The 22,712-nt window shown below is 58.1% G+C and overlaps 1 protein-coding gene across 1 annotated transcript in view; it reads left to right on the top strand.

Moving 5' to 3' along the window:
- UNC13A (unc-13 homolog A) overlaps nt 1–22,712 on the top strand; it is a 56,871-nt gene that overhangs the window by 8,964 nt on the left and 25,195 nt on the right. Inside the window, 19 exon segments of the mRNA XM_047828011.1 lie at nt 2,687–2,741; nt 4,661–4,696; nt 7,848–7,934; nt 7,937–7,991; nt 7,993–8,052; nt 10,904–11,467; nt 11,710–11,818; nt 13,587–13,633; nt 15,879–15,957; nt 16,121–16,126; nt 16,612–16,683; nt 16,987–17,206; nt 17,857–18,084; nt 18,962–19,103; nt 19,232–19,401; nt 20,344–20,459; nt 21,550–21,713; nt 22,110–22,260; nt 22,578–22,646. Of these exon segments, the coding sequence (XP_047683967.1) occupies nt 2,687–2,741; nt 4,661–4,696; nt 7,848–7,934; nt 7,937–7,991; nt 7,993–8,052; nt 10,904–11,467; nt 11,710–11,818; nt 13,587–13,633; nt 15,879–15,957; nt 16,121–16,126; nt 16,612–16,683; nt 16,987–17,206; nt 17,857–18,084; nt 18,962–19,103; nt 19,232–19,401; nt 20,344–20,459; nt 21,550–21,713; nt 22,110–22,260; nt 22,578–22,646 (2,430 nt within the window).

Below are 22,712 nucleotides of genomic sequence, written 5' to 3'. Positions count from 1 at the left end.
GGGGCAGAGAGAGAGGGAGAGAGTTGGGGAGGGGCAGAGAGAGAGAGTAGGGGAGGGGCAGAGAGAGAGAGTAGGGGAGGGGCAGAGAGTAGGGGAGGGGCAGAGAGAGAGAGAGTAGGGGAGGGGCAGAGAGAGAGAGTAGGGGAGGGGCAGAGAGAGAGAGTAGGGGAGGGGCAGACAGAGAGTAGGGGAGGGGCAGAGAGAGAGAGTAGGGGAGGGGCAGAGAGAGAGAGAGAGTAGGGGAGGGGCAGAGAGAGAGAGTAGGGGAGGGGCAGAGAGAGAGGGAGAGAGTAGGGGAGGGGCAGAGAGAGAGGGAGAGAGTAGGGGAGGGGCAGAGAGAGAGAGTAGGGGAGGGGCAGAGAGAGAGAGAGTAGGGGAGGGGCAGAGAGAGAGGGAGAGAGTAGGGGAGGGGCAGAGAGAGAGAGTAGGGGAGGGGCAGAGAGAGAGAGTAGGGGAGGGGCAGAGAGTAGGGGAGGGGCAGAGAGAGAGAGAGTAGGGGAGGGGCAGAGAGAGAGAGTAGGGGAGGGGCAGAGAGAGAGAGTAGGGGAGGGGCAGACAGAGAGTAGGGGAGGGGCAGAGAGAGAGAGTAGGGGAGGGGCAGAGAGAGAGAGAGAGTAGGGGAGGGGCAGAGAGAGAGAGTAGGGGAGGGGCAGAGAGAGAGGGAGAGAGTAGGGGGAGGGGCAGAGAGAGAGAGTAGGGGAGGGGCAGAGAGAGAGAGAGAGTAGGGGAGGGGCAGAGAGAGAGGGAGAGAGTAGGGGAGGGGCAGAGAGAGAGAGTAGGGGAGGGGCAGAGAGAGAGAGTAGGGGAGGGGCAGAGAGTAGGGGAGGGGGCAGAGAGAGAGAGAGTAGGGGAGGGGCAGAGAGAGAGAGTAGGGGAGGGGCAGAGAGAGAGAGTAGGGGAGGGGCAGACAGAGAGTAGGGGAGGGGCAGAGAGAGAGAATAGGGGAGGGGCAGAGAGTAGGGGAGGGGCAGAGAGAGAGTAGGGGAGGGGCAGGGAGAGAGAGTAGGGGAGGGGCAGAGAGAGAGTAGGGGAGGGGCAGAGAGAGAGTAGGGGAGGGGCAGGGAGAGAGAGAGTAGGGAAGGGGCAGAGAGAGTAGGGGAGGGGCAGAGAGAGAGAGTAGGGGAGGGGCAGACAGAGAGTAGGGGAGGGGCAGAGAGAGAGAGAGTAGGGGAGGGGCAGCGAGAGAAGGAGAGAGTAGGGAAGGGGCAGAGCGAGAGAATAGGGGAGGGGCAGAGAGTAGGGGAGGGGCAGAGAGAGAGTAGGGGAGGGGCAGGGAGAGAGAGTAGGGGAGGGGCAGAGAGAGAGTAGGGGAGGGGCAGGGAGAGAGAGTAGGGGAGGGGCAGAGAGAGAGAGAGAGAGTAGGGGAGGGGCAGAGAGTAGGGGAGGGGCAGAGAGAGAGAGAGTAGGGGAAGGGCAGGGAGAGAGAGTAGGGGAGGGGCAGAGAGAGAGAGAGAGTAGGGGAGGGGCAGAGAGAGAGAGTAGGGGAGGGGCAGAGAGAGAGAGTAGGGGAGGGGCAGAGAGAGTAGGGGAGGGGCAGAGAGAGAGAGTAGGGGAGGGGCAGAGAGAGAGAGAGAGTAGGGGAGGGGCAGAGAGAGAGTAGGGGAGGGGCAGAGAGAGAGAGTAGGGGAGGGGCAGGGAGAGAGAGTAGGGGAGGGGCAGAGAGAGAGAGAGAGTAGGGGAGGGGCAGAGAGAGAGAGTAGGGGAGGAGCAGAGAGAGAGTAGGGGAGGGGCAGAGAGAGAGTAGGGGAGGGGCAGAGAGAGAGAGTAGGGGAGGGGCAGAGAGAGAGAGAGAGTAGGGGAGGGGCAGAGAGAGAGTAGGGGAGGGGCAGAGAGAGAGAGTAGGGGAGGGGCAGGGAGAGAGAGTAGGGGAGGGGCAGAGAGAGAGAGAGAGTAGGGGAGGGGCAGAGAGTAGGGGAGGGGCAGAGAGAGAGAGAGAGTAGGGGAGGGGCAGAGAGAGAGTAGGGGAGGGGCAGAGAGAGAGAGTAGGGGAGGGGCAGGGAGAGAGAGTAGGGGAGGGGCAGAGAGTAGGGGAGGGGCAGAGAGAGAGAGAGAGAGATGGAGACTCCCAAGCAGGTTCTGCACTGTCAGCACAGAGCCCGACGCGGGGCTCGATCTCACAAACCGCGAGATCGTGACCTGAGCCGAAGCCGGACGCGTGCCCGTCAGAGCCACACAGGCGCCCCTGCCCCCCTGTTCTTCCGTGACAGTCCCCGCCTTCTTCGTGGCTCTGCGTCATCACCGCGCAAAGAGCCACTGAGGTCCAGAAGAACAGCCTTCCGAAGGCGAAGGCGAGGAAGAAGCCGCAGGCAAGACCAGAGCTCTGTCCCGCGGGAGGTGGAGCCCAAAACGGGCGACACTCACAAGTTAACCGTTTTTGTCCAGCCTCATGTCTCGTCTTCTTCTTTATTCCGCTCCCTGCCTCGGTTGCCCCCGCGTCTATTTGTTCCTTTCTCTCATCCGTGTTTCTTTTTGCTGTCGCGTCTCTGTTTCTCGCTCTGTGTGCGTGTGCGTGTGCGTGTGTGTGTGTGTGTCTTTCTCTGTGGACGTCTGTATCCTCCTCCTGCAGATGGAGGGGATTTGGGAAGCCGCGGGCGGGGGTCAGAATGGAACAGAGCAGAGGGCCATCTTGGTCCCCTGGCTTCTGTCCCGTCCTGAGAGGCACCCTCTCTCCTTCCCTCCCTCTCAGTATTCGTTCCAAGATGAACAAGACAAGCCTCTCCCCGTCCCCAGCAACCAGTGTTGTAAGTATCTCTCGAGTCCTCCCTGGGCATCAGCTGAACCCTCGTCCCTCCCCGACCCGGGGCTGTCCTGTGTCACGGGCCACTCCCCTCCAGAGGACAGGTCCTAAGAACGCACGATGCCTGCTCACGGTGCAGTGGAAAGAAAAGACCTGGGACCCGAATGCGAGTCCTGCCTTGCTGTGTGGTCGCAGGCCTGCCGGTGTCCCCCTCGGATCCACAGAGCCCCTCTCTGTGAAAGAGGGCGTGACAGTGCCTTCAACCCTGAGGCCTGTTGGAAGGACGCAGAGGAGTCCTTCTAGAGACTTGAAAAACCCTTGGCAGACCCTTTCGTGTCACTCGCCGGACCCTGGATGAGGGCCTATAACTCGCTGAACAAACCTCCGCGGGGCCCGCGCAGACCTCCCCCGCCCCCACCCCAGCAGCCCACAGTCAGACGGTGTAGACAGACAACCCTGTTAACACAGGGCGCACGAACGATGGATGAAGGCTTTTTCACTCGCCCATTTTCTGAGGCAGAGAAACCGAGGCCCAGGAGGAGACGCCACTGGCCCAAGACCACACACCCAGCCGGAGGCAGAGCTAGGACTTGAACTCAGGTCTGCGGGGCTCCCAAGTTTGCTTCTCTTTCCACTGCACCGCATCTGTTGATGGCAATGACAGTCCCGTGCCTCTGACTGCTGCCCCTCCGTCGGGGCTGAAGTCTGCAGGGGGGGTTATCCTCCTTGGCCTTATGGAGACTCAGAGGCACCCAGGCCAGTCGCGCCTGGGCCAAGGAGATGTCTCTCTCCTAAAAGTGCCCTCCGAGTCCTCTGGAGTGGGGAGAAAGGGACAAATCATGCAGTCTCAGGGCAGAACCCCACCCGTGGCACTTTGCCCCCTCCCCACCTTTCAACCTCTTTCCCCTTCTCCATCCTGCTCCCCCTTCCCCCTTTTGCTCCCCCCCCCACAGTCTCCCCTGTATGCATTGTCGACCCCCCATATGCCCAGGATGGTAACCACGGAACCCAGTGGGTGGAGGGGCTGGCGGAGGGGGACTGCACATGGGGGACCTCATTTCTTGGGGCTGCTATCGAGAAAGCCTTTGACTTCCCTACCTGGGGAGGGGTCATCACCGCCCTGAGGAAATGACAACCCCCCACCCTGGTGGCGAACGGGGTCACTGAAGGGGTGGGGTGGGGACAGCATCAGGCAGGAGCAGACAGGTGACTCCTGGACAGGTGGACTGAAGGAAGGGGTGGGTTCAGTTTGGGAACGGAGACTTACCTTACCCCTCAGCCTTTACCTCCAAGTTCTCTTGGGAACAGTTTGTCGCCTCCGTTTCACGGAGGAGGCAGCCAGGTGTCAGGATGCCGGCCCGAGGCATTTTTCCCAAGATGCCCTGGGTGGGGGGTGGGGGCGCTGGGGTTGAGGGGATGGGGGGAAATGTGGTTCTCTCCCCGGTCCTGATGCTCAGAAGCAGTGTGACTTTAGGCTGCTCACTCTACCTCTCTGAGCCCTATGCCTTCACCTGTCAAACGACCAGAATTATTAAACCCCACCCAATGGCGGGTGGGGGGGCGGTGGTGGTATTTCGAAGCGTAGGATTTCCAGTTCAGGGTTTCTTTCCTTGTTTGCCGGAAGGGGGAGGGCAGGGGTGATAAAACCCTGGGCCCGAATGTCCCCTTTATTACTTCCTGGCTGAGCCTGTGGCCTCTTTGAAGGATGCGGTTACCCCGCCTTGATGACCGAATGTCATCAGCACAAATGTCAGGGGGGTTAGAGTGATATTCTGAGGAGACGCTCGGGGCAGGAAGGGATCGAGGTCCTGGGGTGGGAGGAGGAGAAGGAGAAAATGAGGAGGATGGGGGGGTCCCCCTCCCCGTGCCCCCCCCCCCCCCGTGCCTGCTCCCTTTTATTATCTCTGCCCCTTCTCTTTGTAGGCAACTGGAATTATTTTGGCTGGGGTGAACAGCAGAGTAAGTACTCAGCTTGATGTTCTGGGAGGCCACGGGGAGGTGGGGGCCTTGGCAACCCTGAGGCCCCCCTGCCCGACCGCCGGGGAATTGGGGAGCCGGTGGCTGGGGGGCCTGAGGACCGATAAGACCCCGCCTGTGCCCTCCTGTCCCTGACCATTGACGTCTGTCTTGAGGGTCCTGCTCTGCTCGCTCGGGAGCGGGCACCATTACCCGGGTGGAGGGATTCAGCCGGGAGGAGTGGGCATTTCGACCAGAGACCTGTCTGTCTCCAGCTGGGCACTGTGACCCCTCCCCTTCCCCCCTGTTCCCCGTGTATAACGTCATCTCCTCTCCTGTGACTCCTTCCTGTCTTTTGTCTCCCCACCTTCCTCCTCCGCCGGGAAATGGGCCCCAGTGTCACTCAGAGGGGGGTAGGTATGGGGGGAGAGGGTCTTTGAGAGAGCAGCTGGGCAGGGAACCCCGGGCACGGATCACTCCAGAGACCTCAGCTCCCAAAGCCCCCTGCCAGCTTCCTCCAATTTAACCCCGGGGGAAGGAGACCAGCCGTCCCCTCCCCCAACAACTGGGTGCCCATTTATCTCCCCAAGGAATAGCTCCCTTTCCTCCGTATCTTGCCCCTTCCAGAAAAATCCAGGCTTATGGCCTGAACGTGAATCTCCCTCCTTCCCTTTACCCCACCAACTAGGAACGCCTCCACCAGTGCCCACAACCTGACGGCCAGACCCCGCTTCCCCCTTCCCTCCGGGACCAGGGGAAATGTTTACCGCTACTTTGATCCGGAACAATTTGTCAAAAACCCATTTAGCCAGAAAAGCCATTCGGCAAGCAAGAGGGCCCGGTACCAACCAGTTTGCCACAGACAAACGGCACGGTCGACAAACAGAGATATTTTTGGTTAAAACCAACGTGGCGAAAGCTGATCGCTGGGTCAAGAAGCACAAAGACAGTCGGGCCAGTGGGTTGAAACACAAGTGGCTGAAAATGCCTCTCTGGGCAAGCAGGCAATTCGGTCAAAAACCATGTGGGAGGACGCGGAGTCAGGGTGGGAGCAAAACAAAACAAAACAAAACCCAAAAACCCACACCGATAGAAAGCAATTTGCCCCCCAAAACTGGACAATGTGTCTGGAAAAAAAACCAACCAAACAAACACCGTTTGCCGACTACACCCGCAGCGTCAGGCAGTTTGGCTGGGAGCATCTTGGCCTGGTCCAGGATAGTTGGGCAGAAAGGATGCCGGTTTGGTTAGAGGCTCTACACCCAGAAAACTGGGTAGCGAACAAATTGGTCAAAGGAACAATTCAGTAATGTTGACAAGTCCAGAATTCCACGGGGACACTCTGTCCGGATTTCAGATCCCCGGCTTCAGGCCTCCGTGGCCTCACAGTTATACCCTGATGCGTGTAGACCTGAGCCGTGGAAATTCACATCTGCCTCTGCCTAAAATGCCGGCACTGATGGCACCCAGCGCGTCAGATGGTGGCCGCTTACGACAGGGACAGGATAAAAAGCTCGTAGGTCACAGTGGCCCGAGTCAGACGAGAAACCAGGAGGCCAGAGTGACCTTGATGAGGCTGGCTTTGCTCGCTGAGAATGAATTCAAGGTTTCTCCAAAGGCAAACTAACTTAGGGAATGAATCCAAATAGGTTTTTACATGAAGGATGAACTTGATTTTTTTAAACGTTTGTTTATTATTGAGAGACAGAGAGAGACAGAGCACGAGCAGAGGAGGGGCAGAGGGAGAGGGAGACAGAATCTGAAGCAGGCTCCAGGCTCTGAGCTGTCAGCACAGAGCCAGATGCGGGGCTCGAACCCACGCACCGTGAGATCATGACCTGAGCCACCCAGGCGCCCCCCCCCCCCCACCACCGTTCACCCCATTTAAAAAAAATGGACCTATTTGTCAAATACATAGAAACAGACACAATTAGCTGGGGGGGGGGGGGAATTAGGAGATTAAAATAATAAGGCGAGAAAAATACACACACATCCGGAACACGAGCAAAGAAACCTAAAGGCATTAAAAAGGGGCAAATCACCCCCCTTGGCATTTAATATCACCGGTCAATTCACGCCCTGGGCCACCTAATCTGGGCCTTCATTTCTTTTCTTTTGCAGCCCATTTGTTTTCAAGGGTTGCCTTTTAAAATTTTTTTTTTCAACATTTATTTATTTTTGGGACAGAGAAAGACAGAGCATGAACGGGGGAGGGGCAGAGAGAGAGGGAGACACAGAATCGGAAACAGGCTCCAGGCTCTGAGCCGTCAGCCCAGAGCCTGACGCGGGGCTCGAACTCACGGACCGCGAGATCGTGACCTGGCTGAAGTCGGACGCTTAACCGACTGCGCCACCCAGGTGCCCCAAGGGTTGCCTTTTAAATAAATTGAGTCTCTACTGTCCTAATCACAATCTCGCATCCTTTGACGCTGTTCTTTTTTTTGTTTTTATCAAAGAAAACAAACCAAACTAAAATGCCCTTTAATGCTTATAAAACACTTGAAGTTCAGCACTCTGCCCTGTTCCATTCGGCCGTAGATTCTGGGTGCGCAATGGTCTTGCCTAAGAATCTAAGAATCTGACCTAAGAATCTAATCTTTTCGAGGCCTATAGTATCGTCAGCCCCCACGTTTGTTCCCACACGTGTGAGCTCAGATCTAGGAACCCCATCCTCGGACATCGAGAAATCTCTGAGGCTTAAAGGAAATTTCTGCTCCAACCTCGTCCCCCTGATCTCTCTCTGAACGTCCCCCTGAGTAATTTGTGTGACTTCTCTTACGGGAAGCTCACTGCCTGATGGAAAAACTCATCGTGCTTTCAGAAAGCCTGGACTTTAGCCAAGTCCGTGCTCACGTTTGAGCCGAAGGACACCCTCCAATTTGCCCTGTCCCCCCCACATTATAGGACCCTACGTTGGACCCCAGACTAGGAGTCTAGTCTGACTGGCAAAGCAGGGATTTCACCTCCCTTATCCTGCAGCCTCTGCTTCTGTTAACGTGACCCCGAGATCCTGCATTCATTCTGGCAAAGATCCTCTTCTTGGGTTAGCAGACAGCGAAGACTCCCTAAGTCTGAGAGACTGTGTTGGCCTCCATTCGACGCCGTCTCTCTCCCTCCCCTCCTCACCCTCTTCCACACCTCCTCTCTCTTCCAGATGATGACCCTGACAGTGCGGTGGACGATCGCGACAGCGACTATCGCAGCGAGACAAGCAACAGCATCCCGCCACCCTATTACACCACATCCAGCCCAATGCCTCAGTCCACCAGTACTCTGTCCGCCCACCGCCCCTGGGCTCCGGAATCTTACAGTGACTCCGTGCACAGTTATGAGGAGTTCTCCGAGCCGCGGGCCCTCAGGTAGCCACGGTGTTCGGGAAGGGGATCCGTGTGCGTGCCTGCGCGTGTATCTGGCTCTGGGTCCCAGAGTGGAGAGAGGAGTAGAGGACCTGGGGGAGCTGGGGGTGGAGGTCAGCGGGTCCAGGAAAGCAGCATTCTTGTAGGGTAGTAGAGCCCTTTCTTTACGCTAAACCTGGTAAGAAGATCTCACGAGCTTGGTCAAAGGGGGTGTGCTTTGGCTGATGAAGGGGAGCAGAGTCAGGAGGCCCCCCCCCCTCCCGAGCGGTGCCCCTGAGATGTGGGGGTGCCTGGGCGCTCCCTTTAAGGGCGCTGGTGATTTGGGAAAGAGTCTCCCAGCAAGCGGCCGGCTGGTGGTCCTGGCGTGGTCCTGCCCTGCTGGCCCGACTCTGTTTCTGACTGGCAGGCTCGGGCACAGTCCCTCGGGAGCTGCCCCTGCGCGCTCCGGCCTCTACCGCTACCCCCTCGAAAGTCGGCTGGCCCTAGACCTGTCCGACAGGCGGGCCACGCCACTGCCGGGTGCGGGGCGCTGGCCTCCAAGCCTGCGAGGCTGAGAGTCGTGCCTGCCGTCCTTCCCCGCCGACCGGGATCACCCAGCCCTGGTTGCCAAACAAAACTGCGACGCACAGGGTATTAAACGGATCGCACGTTTGTAAAGCGCCTAGAGGGGCGTCTGAACGTGCCACGTAGTGACTGTTGTGTCGACAGCACAAACGATACCCTTTGGAGCTAACTGGGTGCCCCGTGGGTGCCCAGTGATTTGGGGTTGTGGGTCTTTTTCTGAACTACCTGCTCTCCCCAGAATACGGTTCCCCCAATCAAGCCTCACTCCCATTCATTTGCATACCCAAGCTGGCTCAGGCTGAAGCGATTGTGGGAACAAAGTTTCAACCTGTCGGAAACAGCTGAGAGAGTCAGAGACCAAATATTAGTGAAAAGGAAAGGTCTGCCCTTGGAGAAAGAGAGTCAGGGGAGTGGCCCTAGCATCCTACCCAGAGAAAATGCCAGAAAGGGTTGGCTGGGAGAAGTCTGTCTACCGTGAGCATTCCTGGGACAGGATGGGGGTGGGGAGTCGGGGTAAGAGGAACCCTCTCCTCTTGTGCTTTGGTCAGGCTACACAGGAGTGAGGGGAGACCCTCCAGAAGCAGAGGGGAGGAGAGGATGTAGAGGTAGAAACAGCTTGCATTCCCCTGAGAGTGACTCAAGCCGCGCTCCCTGGCCATCCTGGCCGTGCTGCCTGGTGCTGGATGATCCGAGAGGCTGGGGACACCGAGCCGGACCCAGACATTCCATCCCACAAGCCAGGGCTTGGCTGGAAGGAGGGGCAGGGCGGGACGCTCTAGCAGTGGGGAAGGGTAGGGAGGACTTCCCGGAGGAAGGTGCCTGGCAGATAGCCCCAGAAGGATAAATGAGAAGTCCGAGGAAGAGAATTTCAGGCAGAGGAAACAGCTCAGCCACAGGCTGGAGATCAGGTCCCAGATCATGATCAGGAAGGCCCTTGGGTGGCCAGCTCAGGGGCGTGGGAGCCAGGGGGAGCATCTGAGGGGGGTGAGAGCTGTGTTAAGACTCAGTACGTCAGAGCCAGGATGGGAGGATGGCCCCAAAGACGAGCCTGGGGCAACTTAGGCGGCGCCTGAGGTCGTCGGTGGACACATCCAGGCCTATGCTGGGATTCCAGTCCTGGGCTGCCCCCCTCCCCAGGGACCCCAGAATGTGCCGGGATGGACTTCAGAGTTATTCATCAGCAGAGGGAGCTTGAAGTCCTTTCCAGCCAAGTAATACTTGCTGATCCCTCACCTGTCCCCTGCCATCTACAAGGTGGGCCACTAAAAAGCAATCAACTAAATGCATAAACTAGCAACCAATGGCGAGAGGGAGAGACCCCCGTTTTGGCCCCTACAGCATCCCTGGAGCTGGCTGGGGAGAGGGGTCCCGGTCCTTGAGAGCAGAGGAAGTATTTAAGACAAGGAATGATGTTTGTTGAGTGACTGAGTGAATGATTAGAAGGGGGACGAGTGGTGGCCCATGAGTCATGCTGCCTGCCCTCAAGCAGGGCTAGGTGTTCCTTCCTAGTCATGTCCAGCATGACCCGGGGCGCACCTAAGGACCCGACTTGGCGGGAGGGTGGGGGAAACTCACTCAAAGATGACATTTCAATGGGCACCAAAAGAGACTCTGGAAGGGTGTTCCTGGAAGAGGGCACAGCAAGGGCAATGGCTCAGAGGTGGGCGCTGATGCAGGGGCTCTGGAGGAACAGTGAGAAAGCCAGTGTGGCCGGAGCAGGGGGGGAGAGATGGGAGCACGGAGGGAGATGAGGTGGGGAGGCTGGAGGGTTTGGGCCACCCTGGGGTGTAGGGCAGGGCCCAGATTTTATACCAAGGGCTCTAAGGAGCTACGGCAGGTTTTAGAACAGGGACGTAAGTGCCTGCGTTTATGATTTGAAAAAGCCCCTCTGTGGCTTCCATGGGAGGCGAGTGCTGTCGGGGACAGGAGGGGACGTTGGGGCAGCGTCTAGATTCGGGGACATCAGGAGCCATGGCCAGGTTCGAGCTGCAGAGGCACTAAATCTCCCAAGACTGGAGGTGAGGCACTGATCGGGGTCCCCAGCACATCGGAGGGGCGGAAGGACAGGAGTGGCGCCCGGCGGGTTCTCCAGGCCGAGGTTTCCCAGGTACCCGGGGCAAGGCCAGGCGCCCCATAGGCGCTCCTCCGCCAGTGCTGAGTGAATGACCGGGCGGTGGCGCCTGCGTGACGGGCGCGCGGGGGGGGGGGGGGGGGGGGGAGGGAGGGGGGGGGAGGGGCGGGCGGTGGCTCGGGGGTGCCTCCGCGGCTGAGCCCTGGCTGGTCCCCACAGCCCCACCGGCAGCAGTCGCTACGCCTCCTCGGGGGAACTGAGCCAGGGCAGCTCGCAGCTGAGCGAGGACTTCGACCCGGACGAGCAGAGCCTGCAGGGCTCCGAGATAGAGGACGAGCGGGACCGGGACTCCTACCATTCGTGCCACAGCTCGGTCAGCTACCACAAGGACTCGCCGCGCTGGGACCAGGATGAGGAGGAGCTGGACGAGGAGCTGGACGAGGAGCTGGAGGACTTCCTGGAGGAGGAGGAGGAGGAGGAGGAGGATGAGGAGCTGGAGGAGGAGGAGGAGCTGCCTGACGAGGAGGAGGAGCTGGAGGAGGAGGAGGAGGTGCCTGATGACATCCGGAGCTACGCCCAGCGGGAGGAGGTGGCCGTGGCTGAGCCCAAAGACTTCAAGCGTGTCAGCCTTCCACCGGCCGCAGCCGAGAAGGAGGATAGGCCTCCGGCCGGGCCTGCTGAGGCCCCCGACGTGGCCAAGGCGGCCCCTGGGCCAGCCGCACTGGAGGAGGTGCCCACAGCGGAGCGGGGCCCTGAGCCGGAGCCCCCCAAGTCTGAGGAGAGGTAATGGGAGGGGGCCAAGTGGCGGCGTGATGGGGTCAGCATGGCCCCGGGGAATGGAGGGGAGGGTGTCGCAGGGTCATGGCCGGGAAAGCGGAAGGGGCACTGAGGCCCGTCAGAGGGGCTACAGGTGGGTCACTGTGTCTCTTCAGGGCCAGAGAGGCCACGCAGGGCTTGACATCGCTCGGAGGGCGGAGGGTGAAGGGAGGGCCGGTCCTGGAGCCTCACGACGTCCCTTGCCTCAGTTTCAGGCGACGAGAGGATGAGGAAGGCCAGGAGGGTCAGGACTCCGTGTCCAGGGCCAAGGCCAACTGGCTTCGAGCCTTCAACAAAGTGCGGTTGCAGCTGCAGGAGGTGAGTGACAGCTGCAGCCCAATGCCCAGACCCGCTGACACCTGCCGTGGTCCGCCCGTGGACAGCGTGGCCACGCCCACTGCCCCCGGACACCCGCCCCTACGCCCCCGTCCACCACGGCTTCGCTTCGCCTTCTTACATCCGGGTCTTTCTATGGCTCCGCCCACCCCAACCTGGCCCCACCCACACCTGTCCGCGTCCTGGCCTCACCGTTCCGGCCCAGCCCCTGTCCAACCTGACCCCTCTCTGGCCCTGTTTGCACCTTGACTTCATCTGTCTCCAGAAGGGCCCTTCCCTGGTCTCCCATGACTGCCTGCCCTCCCCCCCCCAACCAGCTGGCCCCACCAAGGCCCGGCCCAGCCTCCCTCGTGCCCACCTGGGATTTCTGAGGAGGGAGGAAGGAGAGGTGAGCTGGAACCTGGAGCCAGGTCACGGTTACAGCCATGTCAGAGTCAAGCTCATGGATAGGGATAGAGGTGAGGGAGAGGGAGAGAGGTCGGAGCGAGGGCAGCAGTCAGAGATCAGAGGTCTGGGTTAACACTGGGGTTAGGGAAAGGAATCAGTGCCTGGGATCACACTGGGTACCAGAGTCAGGGTTGGGGAAAGGTCTCAGGTCTGGTCAGTATCAGAGAAGGAATTAGGCGAAAGCATTAGCGTTAGGGTCAGGCAGCAGGATTGAGGCCCCTCATTTCTCTCTTCAATTGTTCAAGCCACCCCAGGCTGGGGACAGAGCAGTGTCATTATCCAGGGGGACCATTATCCAGGGGGGGAGGCTGGCAGTAGGATTTTCTAAACAGACGCTCAAGGTCTTTGACCGTCAAATGTCAGAGCCACAGACGTTTCCAATCGAATGTCTTATGTTTTAAAATTGAAAAAAAATTTTTTGACTAAGTAATCCATTCGCATGGTTCTAAATGCAAAGGGTAGAAAAGAATATGCAGTGTAAGGTCTATAGAATAACTTTCGCTACGTCAGCAATTTGAGTGAAAAATAAAAAACAGCAGCGACTCTTTGGTGGAACTCGTAATATGGCAAAAACCAAATAAACGTGGGCAGGCTCTGCGGGTCTCGTAGAAGGGGCGTAAAACGAATCCAAGGTAATCAGGAAAACTCCCTGGAGGAGGTGACACTTAAGGAGAAGTGATATCCAAAATGCTTCAACGATATTTCAGGAGAGTGCTGGACCCTCCCCACCCTTCTCCCACCATGCCACCCTTTAGTTGCATAGGAGGTAAGGGTGTCAGCTCTGGGTCTACAATGAGATCTGAAGGATCAATGGAGACAATAAATTTCATATATTTAAAAAAAAAAGGATCAATGGAGGCTGATCGGGAGCAGTAGGTGGGAGGGCGTACGAGCAAGTGGCGCAGCTCAAGCAAAGGCCCTGGGGCACGAGACCAGATGAGCAGGTGAGGCTGGGAGAAGTTTAGAGAATGACAGAATCTTACGAGTGTTTAAACCAACCCCCGAGAAGCCCAAGACTATAGTGCACGGGCTCTTGTTGGAGATGATGCTAACACGTCCCCACGTTTGATGGACAAGGAGACCGAGTCCTACTGAGGTGGGTGGTAGAGGGGAGCTCTTCTCTCCCCATTTTACAGATTGGGCAAACTGAGGCCCAGAGAGAGCTTAAGGACACACAGTGAGGACTAGGACCCGGGCCTCCTGACTCCCGGCCCAAAGAGGAGACAAAAGCGGGTGTGGAACCTACCTTGCTCTGGGGAGAGCTGCCACACTGACCGTGTCTGTCTGTCTGTCTGTCACGCAGGCCCGAGGAGAAGGAGAGATGTCCAAATCCCTGTGGTTCAAAGGCGGGTGAGTAACGGAGTCGTGGGGGAAGGAGGAAGCTTTGAATCCAGAGCTCGAGACTGCTTACACCATAGCGTCAGCCCAGGGAGGATAGCCAGCGGTTCCGTGGAGACAGGGGACAGCTTGAGTGACAGATCGGGTGAAATAATGTAGCCACTAGCATAAGCATTCACCCCGGACAGAAGCCAGAGAGAGTCGCACATTGAATCCCCACAACACACCCACGGGAGGACCGCTACCCCTATTTTCCAGGTGGGGAAACTGAGTCCAGAGAGGTACGTGCCTTGCCCCAGACACTCGCGTTATCCAAGATCACTTCCTCCTAGAGAAATAACTATAAGAGAGAGGAGAAGCCTGTGTCCTGCAGCGTCCCTCTGCAATCCCGGGGTGAAGTTGTTGATCTGATTCCGTTTTTAAACATCCCAGATTATGGCTACGGTCGCTGGCTCTTTCTTTAATGGTGACCCTTTCTTTAATGACAGTTATTTGGGCGTCCGTGGAGCCTTTTGTCCTATCTAAGCGCTTACGCGGGCTTTTCTTCCTTCAGCGCCTGAGTGGAGAGGTTAGAAGATGTAAAAGATATTCTTAAACACTTACTTTTTATCTGTGTTTGTATTTATTTTGAGAGCGAGAGAGCGCGCAAGCGGGGAGGGGCGGAGAGAGAGGGGAGAGAGAATCCCAAGCAGGCTCCGAGCCCAACGCGGGGCTTGAGCTCTGGAAGCCGTGAGATCATGACCTGAGCTGAAATCAAGGGTCCGGTGCTTAACCGACGGAGCCACTCAGGTGCCCCTGAAAGATACTTTTTCTGCGTTTATTTATTTTTGATAGACAGAGAGACAGAGCACAAGTGGGGGAGGGGCAGAGAGAGAAGGAGACACAAACTCGGAAGCAGGCTCCAGGCTCCGAGCTGTCGGCACAGAGCCCCGATGTGGGTGGGGCTCGAATCCACGCACCGCGAGATCGTGACCTGAGCCGAAGTCGGAGGCTTAACCGACGGAGCCACCCGGGCGCCCCTAAAAGATACTTTTAAAGTACTCTAATGTTTTCAAGTAGCAGCGGGAAGGGTGACTGCCTTCCCTTGTACGTCCTTTGCAAACAGAGGCGCGGAGACAGACGCTGTGACTCCCAGATGAGCCGGTGTCCTTGGGGGGAGCCCCGGAAGCTGGGACTGACACGGGGATGAACACGTGATCTATGGAGGAAATGCCCTCGAGGGACGCGGGCGGGGGTCAGGCTGGGGAGCCAAGCCCCCTGAGCCAAGCCCAGGTGTATTTCGGGAGTCACCAGGCCTCTGCCTGATCCTCCAGGCAGCACTGGAACATGGATGGCACCCGGGGGCTTGTCCAGAGTCACTGGCTGCCAGGCATCTCTCTCCCTGGCCAGTGGGAACCTTCTGGAGAAGAGCCACGCCTGAACCCTCTTTGGGATGTGGGCCCCTCCCAGTAAGGTGAATCCGTAAAAGCCACGGTAGCATCTCCCACAAAGTAGCTCATCCTGACCCACCAGCTACGCCAAAGCTGCGTAGCCATCAGCTTCGAAATCACTCCTTCCAGGATCGACTTTAAATATGCATAGGTATTTTCAATTTTGAAATACCTATTTCAATTAGGTAGTGTCTCATGAATAACTTAGTTTATTCAAACTTCCATTCAAACTTCCATTCAGATTGGGCAACAGCATCATGTCCCCATTTCCCAGGTGAGGAAGTTGAGGCCCGGAGTCGTCTTCATTTCCTGGGGCTGCCGTAACACACTACCGAATGGGCAGCTTAAACCAACAGGAGAATAGTCTTTTTACAGTTCTGGAGGCCAGGATTCCAAAGTCAAGTTGTTGGCTGAGCCATGCTCCCTCTGTCACTGTCACCTGTAGGGGAGACTCCTGCCCTGCCTTGCCAGCTGCTGGTAGTTGCTGGCAATCCTCAGTATTCCTTGGTTTGTAAATGTGTCGCTCTGATCTCTGTTGTCACACTGCTGTCTCTCTTTCTATAAAGACACCCATTATATTGGATTAGGGGCCCACCCAGTCTAGCGTGAGCTCATCTTAACTAACTATATCTGCAATGACCCAGATATTCCAAATAAGGCCACCTTCTGAGGTACTAGGGGCTAGGATTTAAATGTATCTTTTTGGGAGACACCATTCAACCTTTAATAGCCCCGGGGAGATCAAGTGTCCTGCCCAGGCCTCCAGTGATGTCTGTTGGAGACAGGGAGACGCCTGGGCCCTTGACATCCCCGTGTGTGTCTTACAGCCCTGGCGGTGGCCTCATCATCATTGACAGCATGCCGGACATCCGCAAGAGGAAGCCCATTCCACTCGTGAGCGACCTGGTGAGCGCCTGTGCCCTCTCCTCCCCCAGCAGAGCAGGCCTGCCATAAGCAGTGCTCAACCTATACAACTGCCCACGGCAGACCTGGGGCTGGGGGCTGGCAAGGTGTTCCCTGGGACTAATGTAATCTGATTTCTACCCTGCCTGCTGCATGGACACTTCAGGCCATGGTGAGTGGTAGTGACCTGAGCCCCCATCTCTTCCTCAGACCCCCCCCATTAGGATCTTCCAACTGGCCCCCAATGCATGGGTTCCGGGGTGAGGGGACCCTGCCCTGTCCTACAGTTTCTGGGTGGGGAAGAGAGCAGGTGACTCCCGATCTTGGTTCCTGGAGTGGCTGGTAGTTTTTCTCTGTGGCTGCTGATCGTGGCCAAATGCAGCTCCTGAGTCTGGTTCCTGGTGTGTGTGTGTGTGTGGGGGGGGGGCGGATGGGTGAGTCAGGGGTGTGAGGCTGCTCACCTTCCAGGGTCCCTTCTAACCCAGAGCCTCTGTCACTTTCCAATTCTTCACTGGTCCTCCTCCTGCTGCTATTTGTGGCGGTGGCTGCAATCCGTCGCTGGCGGCCCCAAACCATGGCTGTGGATTCTGCTCGTGGTGACAACCCTACGGGTGTGAATCGACCCCGGTGACTCCCTTGGTGATTTCCCTGCCCCAGTCCCTGGTCCAGTCCCGAAAAGCGGGCATCACCTCCGCCTTGGCCTCCAGCACTTTGAACAACGAGGAGCTGGTGCGTGGGGCGCCTCCCCTTCCACGGGGTTGAGCGGGGGGGGGGGGGGGGAGGGGGGGGGAGGGGGGGGTGGGCTGGGGGCTCCGGGGAGGAAGAGGAGGAGAGCGTGGCAGGGACGGGCACTCCTCCCTCCCCACGATCTGGTTGCGCTGCGTCCGGCCGACATGATCTGTGCCCCGGAACCGGAACCGTGGATTCCGACGGTGTGGGGGCAGGGCGAGGGACGGGGACTTTTCTACACTCAGCGAGGGGGTGAGGGTGGCGCAGGACAGCGCCCCATGCCGCCCCTCTCTCTCGGCTCAGAAAAACCACGTTTACAAGAAGACCCTGCAAGCCTTAATCTACCCCATCTCCTGCACGACGCCGCACAACTTCGAGGTGTGGACGGCCACCACGCCCACCTACTGCTACGAGTGCGAGGGGCTGCTGTGGGGCATCGCGCGGCAGGGCATGCGCTGCACGGAGTGCGGCGTCAAGTGCCACGAGAAGTGCCAGGACCTGCTCAACGCAGATTGCCTGCAGCGTGAGCGCGGGGCCGGAAGGGCGGGGCTCCGGGAGGGGCGGGGCTCCGTGGGGGCGGGGCTCCGGGGAGGGGCGGGGTTCCGGGGGCGGGGCTCCGGGGAGGGACGGGGCTCCTCGGGGGCGGGGCTCCGGGGGGGCGGGGCTCCGCGGAGGGACGGGGCTCCGCGGGGGCGGGGCAAGAACAGGGGAGGGACTCGTTGGCCACAGGAGTGGGGCGAGAGGAGGGGAAAGGGGGCGTGAGGGGGTCAGAGAGGGGTGGGGAGAGACTCAGGGACTAACTACACTGTCCGAGGGTGGGCTTACTGACAGTCAGCGGTTCCCCTGGAGAAAAATGGGTTAGAGAGGGGGCTCAGAGAGGGAGGGGGCTCTGAGGCGGGGAGGAGCCAGAGAAGGGGCGGGGTCTTGGTGGAGGGCGAGGGTTCAGCGCGGCCCCCTCGCGCTGCAAGGTGGGTACTCCGGGGAGAAGGGGTAGGAGGGTTCAGAGAGCATGTCGAAATCTCTAGCAGCTCTAGCTTTGGGGCGCGAGTCACCTGAACCCCCACGGCTCTAAGTACTCTTGGCCGCAGCCCAGGAAGCTGGGGAGTGGGAGTTGGGGTTCTCGCTCCGGTGAGGGGGCGCGCTCTGGACGGTGACTGCTCTCTGCGTCCACAGGGGCTGCAGAGAAGAGCTCCAAGCACGGGGCGGAGGACCGGACGCAGAACATCATCATGGTGCTCAAGGACCGCATGAAGATCCGGGAGCGGAACAAACCTGAGATCTTCGAGCTCATCCAGGAGATCTTCGCCGTGACCAAGACCGCGCATACGCAGCAGATGAAGGCGGTCAAGCAGAGCGTGCTGGACGGCACGTCCAAGTGGTCGGCCAAGATCAGCATCACTGGTGAGGCCGCGGGGGTGGGGGTGGCCACGGGGTCCCTTCTTCTCAGCCCCCTGTGCTCCCTCCTATGGCTCTTCCTTTGGCTGTGTGTAGTGTGTCCATATCTGTCCCATGTCCCTAGGTGTGTTTGTGCTCCCGCGGTGGGCAGGTGTGGCTCCAAATGGGAGTGCACGACGCTGTCTGCATGAGTCTTGGTTTGTGCCCCACCCCACCCCCAGAATCAGACCCCAAGAAGAAGAGTTGAGGGCACGTTGTTTATCTAGGGGGTGATGCCGTGGGAGTTGAGAAGTGAGCCTGGGACGGAAGGAGCCCTACACAGGGTGTCAACGATCAGGATCACTGGGGGACAGTGCTGACCACTGGGGGCAGAAGGGTCCTGCCCGGGTGGAGGCCTTCGGATGTTCATCCATGCCCAACCTCGTTCGAATTTCCCTGAAAGCAGACCCCAAGATGAGGATTTCGGGGCAGATGGGTATCCAGAAGGTGGCCCCAGGAAGCCCCAGTGTGGGTGGAGACATGAGTCTGGGAGCAGGAAGAGAAGGAGCCCTGCAGGGGACCCCAATAAACAGGCGGCTCTGAGAGCAACTGTAGGCTCAATCCTGCTGGAAATTTCAGGAGGACAATGTACAGAATGTCTTACCCAGGGGTGACCCAGGGCAACCTTCCCATCCAGCATCAGCCGAGGACTCCGGGGGTGTTAACTCTTCAGGAAGCCCTTCCTGTGTTGTGGGTGTCCCCATGGGCTCCCATGGTCAGAACAAAGCCCTCAGACCATGTCACAGGTGTCCCCAATAAGCAACAGGGAACCTGTGTCAGTGACTATTCTCCGTACGCCTCACTCCTTGAGCCCGTATTTGTATTTGTCCTGTGTGTCTTCCAGTGGTCTGTGCCCAGGGCTTGCAGGCAAAGGACAAGACGGGATCCAGTGACCCCTATGTCACTGTCCAGGTTGGGAAGACCAAGAAACGGACGAAAACCATCTATGGGAACCTGAACCCTGTGTGGGAGGAGAACTTCCACTTGTAAGTGCCTGGCTGAACCCCTGGCCACCCAGGTGGACTCCCTGCCGGAGCAGCCGAAGGGGGCTCCAAGACCAGCCACCTGACCCCAGCCTCTGCCTCCCCCTCCGCACCCCCCCCCCCCCCCGCAGTGAATGTCACAACTCCTCAGACCGAATCAAGGTGCGTGTCTGGGACGAGGATGATGACATCAAATCCCGTGTGAAGCAGCGGTTTAAGAGGGAATCCGATGACTTCCTGGGACAGACGATCATCGAGGTGCGGACACTCAGCGGCGAGATGGACGTGTGGTACAACCTGGGTGAGCATGGGTGGTGTCCTGCAAGGGGACAGGGAGGGTGCCCCAGGGGGCCCAAGTGGGGAACCAGTGTCAGGAGGAGGTAGTCTAGGAGCCCAGTCTGATGGACAAGGTAGGGTCTGTGTGTCCCAATCTGATGGGGGAATCAGGATCTGTGAGGCCCAGTCTGATGGGGGAGGAAGGGTCTTCTGCGAGGCCCAGTCTGATGGGGGAGGAAGGGTCTTCTGTGAGGCCCAGTCTGATGGGGGAGGAAGGGTCTTCTGTGAGGCCCAGTCTGATGGGGGAGGAAGGGTCTTCTGCGAGGCCCAGTCTGATGGGGGAGGAAGGGTCTTCTGCGAGGCCCAGTCTGATGGGGGAGGAAGGGTCTTCTGCGAGGCCCAGTCTGATGGGGGAGGAAGGGTCTTCTGCGAGGCCCAGTCTGATGGGGGAGGAAGGGTCTTCTGCGAGGCCCAGTCTGATGGGGGAGGAAGGGTCTTCTGCGAGGCCCAGTCTGATGGGGGAGGAAGGGTCTTCTGTGAGGCCCAGTCTGATGGGGGCAGGAAGCAAAACCTGAGGATCCTAGTCTGAGGAGAGAGACGCAGACCCAGGAATCCTATCTAGGATGAGTGGACGTTGGGGATCTTGATCTGGTAGGGGAGGCAGGGCTGGGGAGCCCAGTCTGGGAGAGAAGCAGGGCCTAGGGCTCCTGGTTAAAGAGAAGATGCAGACTCAGGAATTTAATCTGCGCAAGGAAGCAGGGTGTGGAATCCTAGTTTGAAGGAAGAGACGGGGCCTGGTGAGTTCTAGGCTACTGGGAGAGGCACAAGCCCAGAGAGCCGATCTGAGAAGAGATACCTGGGTCTTAACTTCAGGGTCATGACTCCTGGCCTACCGTCATGCGTACATTAGAATATCCCAGGCCTACACTGGGAAGGTCTGATGCAGAGGTCCCCTTCTGTTCTGCAGACAAGCGGACTGACAAATCCGCCGTATCAGGTGCCATCCGGCTACACATCAGTGTGGAGATCAAAGGCGAAGAAAAGGTGGCCCCCTACCATGTCCAGTACACTTGTCTACACGAGGTGAGGCCCAACAAACGCCCCTCCCTGCCTTCACAGCTCACTGCGATCTCCTCCCACCCCTGACCACCCCAGCTCCACCTTCCTGTTTCCAGCCACGCCATCCATACTCTCTGGGCCTCAAAGACTATCCCCCATGCCATTCCTACTGCCTGGAAAACTCCTCCCTCTCCATCCAACTTCAGGGCCCCCTCCTTTGGGAAGCCCTCCTTGACCTCCAGGCAGACTCTCACTACCCAGCTCCAGGTGTTTCGCCCGTCCCAGACCCGAACAGGGGGCTCCTGGAGATGACTCAGTTTTTGAGTGAATAAATGATTGGTTGAAGGGCCACATCCATAATGGGTGGATAAAAGGATGGGCGGGCGGACGGACAGATGTGGGGTTGAACTACTGAAAGTAGAGATGAGTGGACTTGGGGCAGTTGCATAGGCGGATTGGTGGAAAGATGGATGGGTGGATAAATTGATGGGTAGTAAATAGATGATGGATGGTTGAATGGGTGGATGGATGCATTGCCGGATAGACAAAGTTGTGGGTAGATGTATGGGATGGACGGATGTGTGGTCGAATTATTAAAAGGGAGGATTCGCACATGGGGGACGTTTTGGGTAGTTGAATGGGTTGGGTGGGTGGATGAGTGTATGAATGGTCAGGCAGACAGATGTTTAGATAGATGCTTGGATGGAAGGACAAACGGATAAATGTATGAAAGGATAGAGGAGTACATAGGTAGATTTGGGAGTATTTGGATTGATGGATGAGTGAGTAGACAAGTGGATGGATGGGTAGATGAGTGGATGGACAGACAGACGGATGGTTGTGTGGTTGAATTGTTACAAGGACAGATGAGTGGATTGGTGAAATGTTTTGGTAATTGCGAGAGTTGATGGGTGATGGGTGGATGACAGCGTAGATGAATAAATCAATAAATCAATGAATCAATGAATCAATGAATAAATCAATAAATAAATGAATAAATCAGTGTAGATGAATAAACAAACGGATGGATGATGTAAGCTGCCTCCAGCCTGGGGTCTCCGACCCCTTGTGCCTCATTGCACTCTTCACGCTGCCTTCTCCCTCTCGGTGGCAGAACCTGTTCCACTTCGTGACAGACGTGCAGAACAACGGGGTTGTGAAGATCCCAGATGCCAAGGGTGATGACGCCTGGAAGGTTTACTATGATGAGACAGCCCAGGAGATTGTGGATGAATTTGCCATGCGCTACGGCGTCGAGTCCATCTACCAAGCCATGACGTGAGGCTACAGGCTGGGGCGGACTTGAGGGCAAGGTGCAGGAAACCGGGGTGAGGGGGTTCCCTAGCAGACACTGACAGATCTGGGGTGGAAGGGTTTTTGAGAGAAGGAACCAGAGAGGACGTGGGTGTGGTGGGCATCCTATAATCCCCTGGAGGTTAGGAAAGTGCAGTTTCTGGCAGCTAAAGTGACAGGGTGAGGGTCAGAGTTAGAGGCAGAGATAGGGCAACCCAGAGAGGAGACCGAGAGAAATTTGGGAGACACAATCAGGCAGAGGGAATGGTGTGAGGGGTCAGAGGGAGTCCCTCACAGATGCTGTCTTGGAGGCATTCTGGGGGGAACACTGCCTGTCCTGGCTGGATGCCAAGCCCAATTCCTCCCGCTCCCTCCCACCAGCCACTTTGCCTGCCTCTCCTCCAAGTACATGTGTCCCGGGGTGCCCGCCGTCATGAGCACCCTTCTCGCCAACATCAATGCCTACTACGCACACACCACCGCCTCCACCAACGTGTCCGCCTCTGACCGCTTCGCTGCCTCCAACTTTGGGGTCAGTCCCGGGGACCGGGGCTGGGGGATGAGGGCGAGCCCAACCCTGTGCGGGTCGGACCCTGTGTGACTCCGTGGTCTCCAATCTGGACCTGACTTGCTCTGTGACTCTGCACCAGTCACTTGTCCTCTCTGAGCCTCAGTTTAGCTCTCATAGAATGGAAATGGATATTGTGAAGGCCCATTTCGATGATGGATGGGGTGCACTTAGTGTATAGTAAGCACTCACCCTATATGGCAGCAACCTCGACCCCCATGTCCCTGCTTCGACCCCCCCGTGTCCCTGCTTCTGTCCATCCTCCTCCTCTGCCTCCTCAGAAAGAGCGCTTTGTCAAGCTTCTGGACCAGCTGCACAACTCCCTTCGGATTGACCTCTCCATGTATCGGGTGAGAAGTGCACCCATAATGACTTGCTTGCTCCTACACGCGTGTGCCTGGAAGGGCGAGCTCCCG

The sequence above is a fragment of the Prionailurus viverrinus genome, chromosome A2 (genome assembly GCF_022837055.1).
Source record: "Prionailurus viverrinus isolate Anna chromosome A2, UM_Priviv_1.0, whole genome shotgun sequence".
Classification (NCBI taxonomy): domain Eukaryota; kingdom Metazoa; phylum Chordata; class Mammalia; order Carnivora; family Felidae; genus Prionailurus; species Prionailurus viverrinus.
Note: the sequence above shows the minus strand (reverse complement) of the source record. Positions and strands in the feature narration are given on the sequence as shown.